At 51.9% G+C, this 16,186-nt stretch overlaps 1 protein-coding gene across 1 annotated transcript in view; it reads right to left on the reverse strand.

Moving 5' to 3' along the window:
- The window catches only part of TAF4 (TATA-box binding protein associated factor 4), a 64,947-nt gene that overhangs the window by 25,426 nt on the left and 23,335 nt on the right, over window positions 1–16,186 (reverse strand). The window contains exons 2-3 of the mRNA XM_006072304.4: window positions 2,658–2,824; window positions 1,622–1,741 (exon numbers count right to left, since the gene is read on the reverse strand). Coding sequence (XP_006072366.4) covers window positions 1,622–1,741; window positions 2,658–2,824 — 287 coding nt within the window. The remainder of the gene's footprint in view (window positions 1–1,621; window positions 1,742–2,657; window positions 2,825–16,186) is intronic.

Raw genomic sequence — 16,186 nt, forward strand, 5'->3', positions numbered from 1 at the left:
AAACTGAAAAGCTCATCCTCTGGCTCGTGCAGGGAGGCTGGTGGTAAGAAAGCCAGTACGTTACACAGGCAGGCCCCCACAGGGCAGCACTGGGACCCACTGGGACCCCGGGCTCCCCCTGCTGCCAAAACACCCTTCTCTGCTCTCCCAAAGCGAGTCACATCCAGAAACGCTCTGGAAATGGTTTTTGACCAGGCAGGGGCTCCATGGAGTTGGTGCTGAGAGGGAGGGGTGACTTTGCTCAACAAATACATTTAAACAAACGAACAACTAGACACCAAACAACTGGGCTCGTCAAACTCTCGCGAGTTCTAATCCCATGTGAGCAATCGTGCAAATGTTCACTGCTTCTCTATCGTAAAGTAGCACTCTTCCAATGTAAAAATCTAGACTTCTCCAATTTCTCAAACTTTCTTATGACTTTGGAAGGTAGGGGGCAGTATAACCCTGAGCATGACTCACATGCGGCTGCTCTCAGCAAAGCAGGTCCCGGTGCCTGCCTGCTCCAGGAGGTGCTCCGATAGCGCTGCTCATGGGGGGCAAAGGGACAGGGGGGCCCTGGGCAGACAGCTGTCTGCAACCTCAGGCTGTAAACGCTGGTTTCCCAGGAGAAACGTCAGTCAGAAGAGATGGTGGGCTTTCTTTATCATTGATGTTTTCTTTCACTTGTAACATGAAGCGCTTATTACTTTTGTAACAAGAAAGTAGCAAATAAAAAACTTCAGAAAGAAAAGGGAAAGAACCAACCAGTAGGCATAGTAGAGCTGCTTCTGGACAATCAGAAACAGCCAGGGCACATCCAGTTCTTGGAGGTTTTCATTTCCATCAAAATGCTCCCCTCACACGTGCTCCCACTAGCCCCATAAAAACACCTTCCACCTGGATTAATACTGAGATGGCAGACAGAACCTGTTCTGATAAGCCTGGTGCAAAAGCTCACTATGAACTTCACTACCTTCTCAGAAAAGGCTCTTCTCTCTACAACTGAAGCTCAAGACACTCCAACCAGGCTGAACTTGGTCAGACGACTCCCAACCCCAGGAAGCGCCACTGCCGTGCAGCTCCTGTAGCGGGAAGAGACCACCGAGCTCGTCTACTTGGGACCAACTGCTCCTCCAGCTGCTCTGAAAGCAGTGTCACGGCTGCGGGCACCAAGAGACAGATGAGGACAAGGCCAGGGCAAGCAGGGAGACGGAGGCGAGTGAGGAGGCCAAGCTGGATCAGGGCCAGAAGCCCCCACACCGCGCTGCCGGCACCCACCAGGGAGGGCACTGTGAGAGCTACACACTAACGGACCCAGCGAGGACACACCCTCCTCGGTGCCGCACACAGGCACTCTGTAGACTGTTTCTGCTTCAGGGACACCGCACCATCAAGTGTCAGTAGGGGACGTTTTTTAATTGCGCTTCCGGCACAGTGGGAGGCTTCTGAAAGTGCGGCTGGTGCTAAACTCTGTAGTTTTAGAGAAGCCTGGCCTCCCCTGCACTGGTAGGCAGAGAAAAGGCACTTTATTCCAAAGCATCTCCTGCCCCAAATCCCGAACCCTGGCATCCAGCACCCAAACTCGTGAGGCCCGACCCCTGACCCCAGCATCGTGGGCACCACCCAGCCCCCAGCTCACCTGAACCCCGGGCGAGCGCTGCAGTGCGGTGCTGGGCTGTACCGTCGTCTGGGCCTGAGACACCTGCTTGATTATGGTCGTTGGGGTCACCTGCCGTGCAATAATGGGGGTCCCGGGTGCCTGAAAAACAAGGAGTTGTCGCCTAAAAGGAGGGAAGTGAGAGGCGGCACACCACATGGTCCTTCCTTCAGCACAGAGAGCACCCTGGGCCCCCAGGGTAGGTGCCAGAGTCAGCAAGGCCCCCTGATTGTCACCATATAACTGTAACACACTCCTTAGCAGAGCCTCCCACGTGGTCTTCGAGGGATGCGTGTATCTGGGAAATCAACACTTTGATTTCCTGTAATCACACAACAGTCAAAGTGAACATCTTACAAACATCTGACGGAACGGACCTCCACAGACCCTGCGAGCTGCTCAGGGCTGTTTCAGATGCTCAGGGAGGGGCCCCTCTGTCTACAGCGCAGGGACACCAACTCCAGGGGATGCGGCTGAAGTCACAGGACAACAGAGCTGTCAGGACCCCTCTAGTCTCCATGTCAGTCTCTGACCAGTCAACCAGCTCAGAGGGGGCAGAAAGGCACCAGGAGGCAGAACCTGAGGGAGGGGCGAGTCCGAGGCACTGAACCTGTCCTCCTGTCACAGCCTGGGGGAGGAGGGGGCACAGCCTCGGGGCTGGGAGGGGGGGGTGGGGTGCCCACAGCCTGGGGGTGGGGGGAGTAGCACCCAAGGCTCACACATCTGTGTGTGGTGGGGGGGCTGTTAACATAGTTCTGCAAAGCTCCTCTGCACCCGCCTGGTCACAACAGCTAATGAGGCTCAGGGCTCACTGGGTCCCGCGCTCAAGTGTCCTAACCATCCGTCATGGCCCTACAGGGCGGCAGGATCTGCACTTTGCAGAGGAAGAAACGGAGGCGCAGAAGGGGGGCTGTCACAGGAGGGTGGGCAGCAGAGGGGTGCAGGTTGGAGACCCGAGTTCCAGGGCAGCCTAGCCGTCCCACCCCCAACAACTCCCGCAGGCTGGGCACGTGCTCACCTGCACGGTGGAGATCTGCACGGGAGGGGCACTTGTGGGGGTGGCCGGGCGCGGCGCCATGGTGGTCTGCGGCTGTGCCTGGGCGTGCGCCTGGGCCTGCATCTGAGCCAGGGCCTGCTGAGGGATCATGAGCAGCTGCCCATTCTCGCTCCGCACGAGGACCATACCTGGGGGGCGGGGGAGGGGGCTGGTGTCAGGAATGCGCCCAGGGCCCGACTCCACAGGGAGCCAACAGCCCTGAGGAGGAAAGGGAGCCGCTACGAACCCCCCCCCCTCCCCCCGTCCCTGAGCTCTGAGCACACCTGCCGGCAGACACGGTGCACAGGACGACAGAGACATGAGAGGAGTTTTCACCCATTCGAGGAGGAGCCGTCAGCCAGGCAAGCAGAGCTCCTCACACCCCGTCCACCCCACAGCACACCGCGCCGGCCTGCAGGTCAGGAGGCCAGGGAGCCAGGGCCTGGCAAGAGCCCTCACGGCCAAGTGTGCTCCCCACACAGGCTGCCTGAGTGGCCAAGTGCACAAGGCTGCAGGTGTCTCAGGAGAGGTCGCAGCTGGACCCTCAGACTCGAGCCCTGCCCAGGAGCAGGTCACCTCCCAAGCCCGCCACTGACTCTGGGGGAGGCAGCCTGGCCTCGTCTCCCATCAGGTCCCCATCCCTAGGTACTAGGCTGGACCTCGAGACAGCGTTGCCCACCACTCACATGCCTGGGGCCATGCCTGGAGTACCCGAAGCCCAGACACTCCTTCCAGGAACAGGACCCCTTGTGTGTCCATGGTGACCTGGGACCCCCCTCCCCCACAGAGACACAAAGACACGGAGGACCACTCACCCTTCATGGGGCTCCAGCTACATCACTGGAAACCAAATCCCAGCAGGGAGTGTGACATTAATTCTAGCTTCAAAAACCAGGACCAATTACATCCTAGATTCCCTTAGAAGCAGTAACACAACTTTCACACAATTTCCCATGACGGATTAGCGATGGGGCTGAAAGGGAGTCCTATGAACACCTCGCCCCAAAGCCAGGCTCGCAGAGGGTGGGCACAAGGCACCCCATGGAAGAACTCAGCCGGGCAGAGGTGTGGCCCAAGGAGCCCACTGAGTAGGAAGCCCCACAGGGGCAGCTGAAAACTTCAAGGCCAAGAACCTCCTGCCAGCCATCACAACAACAGGCGTTCCTTGCTGAGCCAGATGGGAGCTCCATCCAACGTACACGTCTGAGAAGTCTTTGGAGCTGCTGGTCCCGGCTCCTTCAACACCCATCATCACATCAGGAAATACAGCCTTTCCCCAGGGTCACATCTGCAACTCTCGATCAAGAAGAACCACTTGTATGTGTGCCCATTATGAGAGCACCCTCCAAGACAACCCTTTCAAATGAGCCATGCTGCAGCAAAGGAAAAAAGCAAAACAAAAAGACAACCCACAGAATGGGAGAAAATGCTGCCCAACGATGCAACCTACAAGGGATTAATCTCTAAAATATGCAAACAGCTCATGCAGCTCAATATCAAAAAAACAAACAAAAAATTTTAAAATGGGCAGATCTAAACAGAGATCCTTAAACAACCAAAAACAAATTTATCACATGATCTAGGGATTACTTGCTATCCCACTCCTGAGCACATATCCGGAGAAAACTGTATTTTGAAAAGATACACACACCCCAACGATCACTGCAGCATTATTTACAACAGGCAAGACAAGGAAGCAACCTCAGTATCCACTGACAGATGAGTGGATAAAGACGACGTGATACATATGTACAATGGGATATTACTCAGCCATGAAAAAGAATAAAATAATGCCATATGCAGCAACATGGATGGACCTAGAGATGATCACACTAAGTGAAGTAGGTCAGAGAAAGACAAATATCATATGATATCACTTGTATATCTAAATCTAAATAAATCTAAATCAATATATCAATATCTAAATCAATCTAAAGAATTGATACAAATGAACTTATTGACAAAACAGAAATAGACTCAGAGACTTAGAAAGTAAACTTACCGTTACCAAGGGGGAAGGTGGGAGTTCAGTTCAGTTCAGTTGCTCAGTCATGTCCGACTCTTTGCGACCCCATGAATCGCAGCATGCCAGGCCTCCCTGTCCATCACCAACTCCCGGAGTTCACTCAGACTCACATCCATCGAGTCGGTGATGCCATCCAACCATCTCATCCTCTGTCGTCCCCTTCTCCTCCTGCCCCCAATCCCTCCCAGCATCAGGGTCTTTTCCAATGAGTCAACTCTTCGCATCAGGTGGCCAAAGTATTGGAGTTTTAGCTTCAACATCAGTCCTTCCAATGAACACCCAGGACTGATCTCCTTCAGAATGGACTGGTTGGATCTCCTAGCAGTCCAAGGGACTCTCAAGAGTCTTCTCCAGCACCACAGTTCAAAAGCATCAATTCTTCAGCACTCAGCTTTCTTATAGTCCAACTCTCACATCCATACATGACCACTGGAAAAACCATAGCCTTGACTAGACAGACCTTTGTTGGCAAAGTAATGTCTCTGCTTTTGAATATGCTATCTAGGTTGGTCATAATTTTCCTTCCAAGGAGTAAGCGTCTTTTAATTTCATGGCTTCGGTCACCATCTGCAGTGATTTTGGAACCCCCCAAAATAAAGTATGACACTGTTTCCACTGTTTCTCCATCTATTTCCCATGAAGTGATGGGACCAGATGCCATGATCTTCGTTTTCTGAATGTTGAGCTTTAAGCCAACTTTTTCACTCTCCTCTTTCACTTTTATCAGGAGGCTTTTTAGATCCTCTTCACTTTCTGCCATAAGGGTGGTGTCATCTGCATATCTGAGGTTATTGATATTTCTCCCGGAAATCTTGATTCCAGTTTGTGCTTTTTCCAGCCCAGCATTTCTCATGATGTACTCTGCATATAAGTTAAATAAGCAGAGCTGCTTTTTTTTTTGGGGGGGGGGGGGGGTGCTGCAGAAAGAATACTGGAGTGGGTTGCCATTCCCTTCTCCAGGAGATCTTCCCGACCCAGGGATTGATCCTAGGTCTCCCACATTATAGGCAGATGCTTTACCATCTGAGCCACCAGGGAAGTCTCACTAATCATTCAGTTCAGTTCAGTTGCTCAGTCGTGTCCAACTCTTTGGGACCCCATGAATCGCAGCACACCAGGCCTCCCTGTCCATCACCAACTCCCGGAGTTCACTCAAAAACTCACGTCCATAGAATCAGTGATGCCATCCAGCCATCTCATCCTCTGTCATCCCCTTCTCCTCCTGCCCCCAATCCCTCCCAGCATCAGTCTTTTCAAATGAGTCAACTCTTCTCATGAGGTGGTCAAAGTACTGAAGTTTCAGCTTTAGCATCATTCCTTCCAAAGAAATCCCAGGACTGATCTCCTTTAGAATGGACTGGTTGGATCTCCTTGCAGTCCAAGGAACTCTCAAGAGTCTTCTCCAACACCACAGTTCAAAAGCATCAATTCTTCGGCGCTCAGCTTTCTTCACAGTCCAACTCTCACATCCATATGAGAAGGGTAATTTAGGAGATTGGGTTTAACATAGACACACAGCTACACATAAAATAGATAACTGGGACTTCCCTGGTGGTCCAGTGGCTAAGATTCTCTGCTCCCAATGCAGGGGGCCCGGGTTCAACCTCTGGTTGGGGAACTAGACCCCACATGCCACAACTGAAGAGTCTGTATGCCAAAACTACAGAATTTTAATGTGTACGTACATGTGCTCAGTTGTGTCTGACTCTCTACGACCCCAAGGACCGTAGCACGCCAGCCAGGCTCCTCTGTCCAGGGGATTCTCCAAGCAAGAATACTGGGTGGGTTGCAATTTCCTCCTCCAGGGGATCTTCCTGACCCAGGGAACGAACCTGTGTCTCCTGCATTGGCAGGCGGATTCTTCACCACTGAGCCACCGGGGAAGCCCAAAGAGTCCAAATGCCACAACTAAAAGTGCCTACAGGCTACAACTAAGACCTGGCACAGCCAGATAAATGAATCTTTTCAAACGGATAATCTGCCAAGGATCTATGGTACAGTACAGGGAACCCTGCTCAATATTCTGTGATAACCTAGATGAATGAATATATGCATAACTGAACCACCCTGCTGTACACCCAAAATCAACACAATACTTTAAATTAGCTATACTCCAACGTAAAACTTCAAAACGTATAATAAATTTTAACATAAAACTAAAATAAAGACAATAATGCATATTTAACTTATATGCAGACTACACATGCAAAATACCAGGCTGGATGAAGCACAAGCTGGAATCAAGATTGCTGGGAGAAATATCAATAAACTCAGATATGTAGATGACACCACCCTTATGGCAGAAAATGAAGAAGAACTAAAGAGCCTCTTGATGAAAGTCAAAGAAGAAAGTGAAAAAGTTGACTTAAAACTCAACATTCAGAAAACTAGGATCATGGTTTCCGGTCCCATCACTTCATGGCAAACAGACAGGGAAACAATGAAAACAGTGAGAGACTTTATCTTCTTAGGCTCCCAAATCACTGCAGACGGTGACTGCAGCCATGAAATTAAAAGACACTTGCTCCTTGAAAGAAAAGCTATGACCAACCTAGACAACAGAGACAGTACTTTGCCAACAAACGTATGTCTAGTCAAAGCTATGGTTTTTCCACTGGTCATGTATGGATGTGAGAGTTGGACCATACAGAAAGCTGAGAGCTGAAGAACTGATGCTTCTGAACTGTGGTGTTGGAGAAGACTCTTGAGAGTCCCTTGGACTGCAAGGAGATCAAACCAGTCAATCCTAAAGGAAATCAGTCCTGAATATTCATTGGAAGGACTGATGATGAAGCTGAAACTCTACTACTTTGGCCCCCTGATGCGAAGAACTAACTCAATGGAAAAGACCCTGATGCTGGCTAAGACTGAAGGCAGGAGGGGAAAGGGACAACAGAGGATGAGATGGTTGGATGGCATCACCGACTCGATGGACATGAGTGTGAGCAAGCTTCGGGAGTTGGTGATGGACAGGGAAGCCTGGCGTGCTGCAGTCCATGGGATCACAAAGAGTCAGACACGACTGAGCGACTAAACTAAACTGAAAGACAATAAGCCATATTTTCAAAACAAAACAAAACACAGCTGCTGCAAATAACTCACTGTTTTGAAATCTGTAAAACCTGGGAGCTTGTGAAAGCACTGAGGGGAGAAAGGCCTGGCAGGCTGGCAGCCGGAACTGATGTCCACGCCCTGAGAAGTCTACACCACGCCCAGGACAGGCTCAGGCCACGGGGCAGGCAGCTCAAGGGGGTTACACGGTCATCAACCCTGGCCCATGCTTGTGCTGAGGGCCCCAAAAGAGGGGACCTGGTGACACTCCCAGCCACTCACTCACCAGTTTGCTCAGGCACCATGCAGAGACCCCACTCCTTCATCACAGGGACTCAAGGGAGCAGGGCAGCCCAGCAGGCCCCGCAGTTTCCACAGCTGGACACCCCAGTTTCAAACCGATGCCTACACTTTATCGAATACTTGCTTATTTGCTTAAAAAATGATATTCACAGAAATTCAAAGGACTATTTAAATAACATTCAAAAAAAGCAATGTGATTAATACGCCAATCAAGTGACTGGTCTTTTGGACACAAAAGTCTAAAAAAAACAGACTGGGCCATGCAATGTGCCGATAGTGAGAGTGAAAGCTGAGGACAGAAGCAAAACTCCTGCCAAGAAGTGACATGGGACTCTCGCAGTGACGAGACCTCTCAGCAGCATCAGCAACGTCTCCAGTGGGAACAGACCCGGGAAAGAGAGAACCAGGACAGCTGTTCCGGGCACGAGGGCCACGGGCGACACCAGCCAGCAGCTCTATGGGTGGCAGCTCCAGAAGGCGTGCCAGCTTACCTGGGTACCACACATACAGCCACTGATTCCGAAAGAAGTGGAGTCAGGCATGCCTGTGACACCTGGGATAATCTGCCACACAGTCATTACATCATCACACTCTCTGGACCTCATAAACTCTGGTCATAATGCTCATTTCTAACAGATGACTCTGCAGTACCACTCAAAGGCAAAGAAACACAACTGTCTCAAAATGTAACTTAAACTTTAGATAAAAGATCACAGAAAAGCAACCGTCTGTGTTCACAACAGCAGCACCCGGCCTGGGACTCCCAGCACCCCGGCCCCAGGGGGGACCAGGAGGCCATCTGAGCCGTCATCCCTCTGCCAGCGCAAGGCCAGCTCTGGGAGCGGCCAGGGAAGGGCCCCTGCAGGCGCCACCCTCCTGCGTTACAGACACACGGCCCCCAGGTCCCCCGCACATGCAGTCTAGCTGCACCATGGACCCCACCAGGCCCCTCCCTCCACCCTTCACCCCCCACTCAGAATGCTCTGGAACCAAAACCAGCCAGTGTGCACAAGCAACAAGCATGACACGGTGAGTTCACACAGCACAAAGCCACTCAAACTTCCATGTTAAATAATGTTAACATCTTTCTTAGTGCAGAGACAAGCGTTCATGAGAGCAGACTTGAAAAACGCAGAGACCAACCCGGAAGACAGAACTCTCAGGAGCCCGCCCCCTCTGGCTACAAGACTCTGAGTTTCTTTCCACCCTCTGTTCTATGAGCACGTGTACAACATATGTGTTTTGATAACCGTAAAGAAAATTGGGGTAATTCTGTTGATATTCAGCTTGGTGTTTTCTTTTCAAAACCATAATTTTCAGTGGCTCCATATTTCATCCAAAACGTATTTATAATTTCTTTATTGATGAAGGCAGGCAATTTTCTACTTTTTTGTCACTGTGAGAGCTCAGGATTTTACAGAAAGACACACAGCATAAACCCACAGCACCCATGTTAAGGCCACGCTGCATGTACTCATACCTAAGACAGACACAACACCGCCTGTTTGGGAGGCTGGGCGCCCATGGGCACAGAATGCAGTGAGCTCTGTGGGGTGGGGTGGGGGGGCCATGTCCCCCTCACAGCCCGAGCACAACAACAGTCCTTAGGACTAAATGAGCCCCACCCCTGCAAGAACCAGAGTTCAAGATCAACTCCAGCATTTGTACCCAAGGTTACAGTTTCCCTGATCCCTTTCATACCAACATTTTTCACTGTATTTTTAACCAAAATGTAGGTCAGCCAGAGCTACACGACAAATTAAATCGCCGTTTTCCACTCCACCTGGGATCCTCCACCTGGAAGTCACCACTTCTGCAGAGACAGTCTCAGCATGGCCTTCAGTGCTCAGCCCCGCCCTTGCCCCCAGGACACAGGCATGTCCTTCAACCTCGGCTGGGGGCTCCCAGGCCTGGCCAACGGCCGAGCTACACTGGCACAAGCAGGGAACAGCAGTTGGGTTGGAGGAGCCAGACCCTTCCCTGCCCTCCCACCCACCCCCAACAAGCATCGCTAGCACCATCACCAGCCAGATGGCTCGGAGAGTCTGCAGAGATGGTGCGATGAATGGCAGACCCTCCAGAATCAAGATACAAAACAAAACTGCCCCTGAACCCTGCATGAACGCTGAAGAAGCCAGAATCGGACCAGGAGCAGAGGAATGCAGAGAGGTGTGACACAGCTGGAGAACGAGAGAGTCATGCAGGGAACCTGGGAGGGGCTTCAGGACTGGACCATCCAGACCCCAGCCCACAGCAGCAGCAGAGGAGCCTGGCCTCGTGAAGCATCTCTGAAACCCACGCCCAAGAGAATAGCCACTGGCCAGGGTGTGGCGAGGACCTCCTGCCACACCACCCGCAGTCCTGCCGGGGGCCCCTCCAGCATGTTCCTGTGGGACGGGGTCCCCCAACTACTCTACCAGAAGCAAACTCAGCCAGACAACAGCACAGATACCAGTGATGCTGACTTAATTACGGCCTAAACATTCTTTCACTCTTAGGGCTGCTTGCCTTTTAAATCACCTAAAAGAAAGTGCCTAAACCCACAGAGCTGTGACTCCAGGAAGGCTGGTGGTGGGGTCAGACGTGTGGGAGGCGGGGCTCCTGTGTCCTGGCCTCACCTCCGCCTCACAGGACCTGAGTACTGAGGGCGGAACAAGACTGCTGCAAACGTAAAGAAGTGTGTGCCTGCCTGCACTGTCAGTGCTTTCAAAGCTAAAGGTGAGGAAACACACCTGAAACCTTCGATCAAAAGAACAACAGGGCTTCTCTGGTGGCTCAGTGCTAAAGAATCCACCTGCCAATGCAGGAGACACAGGGTCGATCCCTGAGCTGGAAGATCCCACATGCCTGGGAGCAACTAAGCCCATGCACCACAACTACTGAGCTTGTGCTACAGAGCTGGGGAACCGCAACTACTGAGGCCCCTGTGCCTTAGAGCCCGTGCTCCGCAACAAGAGAAGCCACCACCATGAGAAGACTGCGCACCGCAACGAGAGAGTAGCCCCTGCTCGCCGCAACTAGAGAAAAGCCCACGCAGGGATGAAGATTCAGCACAGCCACAAATAAATACGTAAATAAAACAATTTAAAAAACAACAACAAGAAAAGCCCTGGGCAGGCAGACCCCACCCACTTCTTCCAGCTCCAAGTCAGGTTTCCCCCACACAAACATGGCTCAGGGTCATGGCAGAGCACGGCTGCAGATTCAGGACTCCACACCTGATTTTCACTTCACATCACACAGTGACTTCCCAAGTTTTGATGAAACCAAGCATCGGCTCTAAGTAAGGCATCACTGGGCCTCAGACGCTGTGCCTCAGAACCTCACTCCCAGGGTGGACATACATGTACTTACGGCTGATTCATGCTGTACAACAGAAAGCAAACAACAATGTAAAGCAACTACCCTGCAATTAAAAATAAGGAAAGGAAAGAAGCTCAGTGCTGTGCACACACACAGCAGCAGAGCTGTCCCCACAGGACAGGCTAGAGAATGAGAACCAGGATGAGGTGGGCGGTGGGGGGTCAGGGCTGGAGGGGGTCTTTCCCACACCAAGCACGTCCACATAGGCTGAAATCCAGAAGTGGACCTGCTTAGAGTACAACTTCTGAAAACAGAATTTTACGCCAAACTTGACTAAATAGTCAGTAACCACAACTGTCTTACCTACTTTAAAAATTGACCATAAAAATGTCCATCAAGCAACTCCCAAAAGTGACACAAAGGGCCAAAGAGCAGGTGCTCAACCTCACTTATCAGCCAGGAGAGGCAGGTTTCAGGCGAGGACCGTCCCCCAGACGCAGCTCAGTGTCCTTTCTACCTCCAGCCCTGGCACGGGCAGGGGCGTGGGGCAAGCACCAACACCGTGGTGTGTGCCCCTGGACCCGGCCACTGCAGCGCGGGGTCCCTGTGCGGCGGCACTCGCCTTCAGGGCTCAGGCAGCCACACCCCTGCTGCACGTGTCCACACGCAGTCCACCTGTGCGCTGGCAGGGATGCGTGCCTTGGACGTGCGATGGGACGGGATGTGAGAAGACAATGGCACCACAACACACGTGACCAGCTCACGGAAAAGTCACATGTGCGCACTCGGTTATGTACCTGAGAGATAAGAACCCGGTCTAGACACACCTCGGGGTATTGTCCTCCAGGGAAAGACCCAGGTTCACAGTTGTTTAAACTAGCACTGGGACCGCCCTGTCACTTCAGTGACACCCCAGAAAAGAAGACAACACCATGAAGTGCCGGGGTGCCGGAGCCCCCAGCCCTGAGGTCCTCTCAACCCTTGGGGCAGCCTCCACTTCCCTCCTCCCCAAGGCCCTTCTCCCCAAGGCACACCACCGAGGGTGCCACCCGCGTGCCTCAGCAGGCAGCACTGCCCCGCCCCGTTTCGGAAGCTGCACTCGCCTCCTGTGTCCTGGGCTGGCTCTGTGGCTCCGAGTGCCTGTCACCTCGCTCCTTTCTGGGTGACAGAGGGAACACAATGCCACAGAAGGACATGGCGTGTGCCCCTAAGGGCACAGCATGACGGAGGGACGGTCTCCCTCCAAAACTTGACATAGGCCTCACCCGACACGGTGGCACACGTCCACGCATCTGCCCAACAAGGCGCCTTGGCCCAGTGCCCTCACCCCCGCATGTCCACGCACAGCAAACAGGAAACGACCATGTGACCAGGGGGCCTCCCCACGCACCTGTGGAGGACGTCTCTGTGTAGTGCGCCGCTGGCCCAGATACCCCTCTGCCTCTCTGCTGTCCTCACCTTAGTCAGCCCAGAGCGGTTCTCAGCCCCTCAGGTTTCAAGAACCCTGCAACCCACAGGTCTCAGAGGCTTCCCCAAGCTCCCTGAACCACCCTCCCCACCCTGGAGCTGGTGCCCAAAGCCTGCGCCCATCGGCTGCCAGGGCGGCCATGCTAGGAGGTCAGTCAGCGTCCCGAGGGCCTGCTGCCCCTGCCTGCAGCCTCCCCGAACTTCTGGAAGAAAGCCAGAATATGACTGTGACCCACATCCCGAGTTCTGAACACTCCATGCTAGCGGACAACTTGCATCCACGCGTGATTCAGCACAGTCCCTCTTGCTCGCAGATCTCTGCTCCCTTCACTTTGACTGGCAGCAGCCAGTCTGTGCCCCTACCCCCACACACAGCACCGAGAGACCCCAGGTGGGCACTTCTCCACTCAACCCAGTCCACCCTATCTTTTATCTTCCCTTTCCTCAAACTTTCCCTTAACTTATCTTCTGTCGTTTTTATTATTCACTTTCTGTTCCTTCTGGGGGTAAGAACGTGTGTAAATAAGTAAAAGAACCAGCAGATGCTCCTCCCAGAACAGGGGAGGGGGTGCAGTCAGGAGGCGGGGACCTGAAGCACCCTCTTCTCTCCACAAAGCTGTGTGTGTCGAGAGCCGCGCCAGAGACAGGGCAGGAGGGGAACACACAGGACGCTCTGGAGGAACCTTCGGGCCCTTCTCAAGGTCAATAAGCAAAGAGATGAGAACCCCTCTTCCAGACAGTGTGCTCAGCAAGCTCTGACTCTGAGGACACGTCAGTACCAGCTTCTCCAGCCTGAACGCCACAGATGTGTCCATCTCCACCCTCTCACGTGTTCAAGGGCTCAGTAAGTCAGCCTTCAGCCAAAGAGACCACAGCAGAGGGGCTGCTCTGATCTGAGAGCCGAAGGCGGGAAGCGTGGCCCACTGCTCCGACCCCACCCCACCTTGGGCTCCGCATCCAGGCCGAGGGCGGCACAGGGCCTGGGTCTGCGGCAGCCGACTGAAGCCCAGGGTGGGTCTGCGTGCTGTGAGACATCTGGACAGCGCGAACCAGGCACGGTTTCCAGGGAACCAAGGTCAGGTGGCAGACTGCGGGCACGGTCCAGGATTCATGGCAAACTGTAGCCACCTGCCCTCACTCATCAGAAGGCCCGAGAGGAAGAAGCAAAACCAGAGACTGAACCACCTTCATTCATTCACTGCCGCCAACACTCACTGAGGACCTAGTCATGCTGGCCTGAGTGGGGCCCTGGAGAAAAATCAGAAACGCACACTGGCCAGGGGCTTCCTACACGGTGGGTGAGGCAGGCACTGGCCATAACCCACCACCTCCCATCAATGCAACCATCTATCAGTTAAGGTGATTGATCCGTCGATGCCAGTGCCATGCTACAGGGGGAAGGTGTCCAGTGCTCGGCGCAGCCAGGGCACACTCCTGGTCTAAACTGAAGGGCCCCAAAACAAGCCGGGAGGGAGGAGAGGGGGTCAGTGTCAGGAGGAGTAAGGAAAGGCACTCCACATTGCAGCACAGCAGGCAACGACCACCCAGAGCCACACCAAGGAGAGAGCCAAGGGGACTGAGGGCTGAGGTCCAAGACCTGCAGCCACCTGTCAGGAGGGCCCTGGGCCCAGGCGGGAGTCATGGGTCTGCAGAAGCCAGAGGACCAGGAAGGTGAGGAGCTGACGAGCGCACAGCTGGGTTTTAAATAACTGGAGGAACCCCACAGTAGCAGAAGAGGCATCTGATAAACTCAAAATCCACTGGACTAGAAAATAAATATCCTCCACCAGGAAAAGCAAACAAACGGTCTTAAAAGACAAGGAACCTCACTAACTCTCTGAAATGAGCCTCCAAACTCCCACCCCCAGTGGTATATCCTCAGGAGCATTTCCTTTGGTATCAGGAACAATTCAAGGGTGGCAGCAGTACCCATCTACCCAACACCATACCAGAAATCCCAGCAAACCCCACAGACCAGAGAACGGGTCGAGAAGCAGGAACATGAGGACTGGGATGAAATAAACCTGTCATAACTGCATACAACAGTATTCTGTACATATAACACCCCTACCCCAAAACCTGCATATGCATTTTTTGAAATATTTACTCATTTTATTTTATTTGGTTGAGCTGAGCCTTAGTTGCAGCAAGCGGGATTTAGTTCCCTGACCACGGATTGAACCCAGGCCCCCTGCATTGGGAGCGGGAGTCTTAGCCACCAGACCGCCAGGGAAGTCACTGCACATACATTTTTAAAAGAAATGGCTCAATAACATTGCTACATTTAAAATCAATATCCAAAACTCAGCTACAATTCAACATTTCATCAATTAAGAATTAGAAAAATGCAATTTTAAACTACTATTTACCATAACAGAATAAACTTTAGAGTGTCCTAGAATGAATCCAACCAAACATGCACGAGACCTATAACAGAAAAAAATTATAAAACTTGATTGAAAGACATAGAACTAAGTAGAGTGATATGCCACATTCATGAATACATATGTACTATTTGTGGATGGCAATCCTCCCCAAATTGACCCACAGATTAATACAATTCTGATCAAAATAACCTGGGCCTCGAAGAGTTGATTTAAAAATGTACAAGCAAGATCAAAATACCAAGACAAGCACAGACAATTCTCAGGAAGAACCTAGGGAGACACTGGCTCCACTGGACACCAAGAGTCAGATGAAGCCACACTATTCGTGGCCATGACGGCACTGATGGAAAAACAAATGAAGAGAAACAGACCCCGCATAAGATGAAAGCAGAAATACTACAGAAGGGACGTGCAGACCACCGACAGGGACGGTCACTGCAAATAAACAGCACCAGGACAGCTGTTTATCCAAATGGAAGAAGAGTGAAAACAGAACTCTCACGTGCCATATGCACATCGGATTCCAGAAGGTTTAAAGACAAAAAAGTGGAAGTAAACACTAAAGCTTTAGAAGAAAATACAGGAGACCACACCTATGACCTCAGGGTTAGAAAGAACTTCTTAAACATGACTGGAAAAGGTATTTGACATAAAGAAAAAAAACAGATTTCACTACGTTAAATCAAGAACTCCAGTTCATCAGAAGATACCATAAAGAAAGTGAAAAGACCAGCCATAAACCAAAAGGACAACTGGTCACTTACATGACCTATAAAGGAATCGTAAGCACGATACAGACAGAAGTCCTACAGATTAACAGAAAAATTCAAAAGAAAACTGGGCAAAAAGACATAAACAGACATTTCACAGAAGGATACCCACGAACAGCAGTGTACAACATAACGTCAACTTCCTCAATACGGAAGGAAAAGGAAATGAAAACTAAAACAATAATGTGGCAGCACTTCACACGC

This window comes from Bubalus bubalis, chromosome 14 (genome assembly GCF_019923935.1).
Source record: "Bubalus bubalis isolate 160015118507 breed Murrah chromosome 14, NDDB_SH_1, whole genome shotgun sequence".
Lineage (NCBI taxonomy): Eukaryota > Metazoa > Chordata > Mammalia > Artiodactyla > Bovidae > Bubalus > Bubalus bubalis.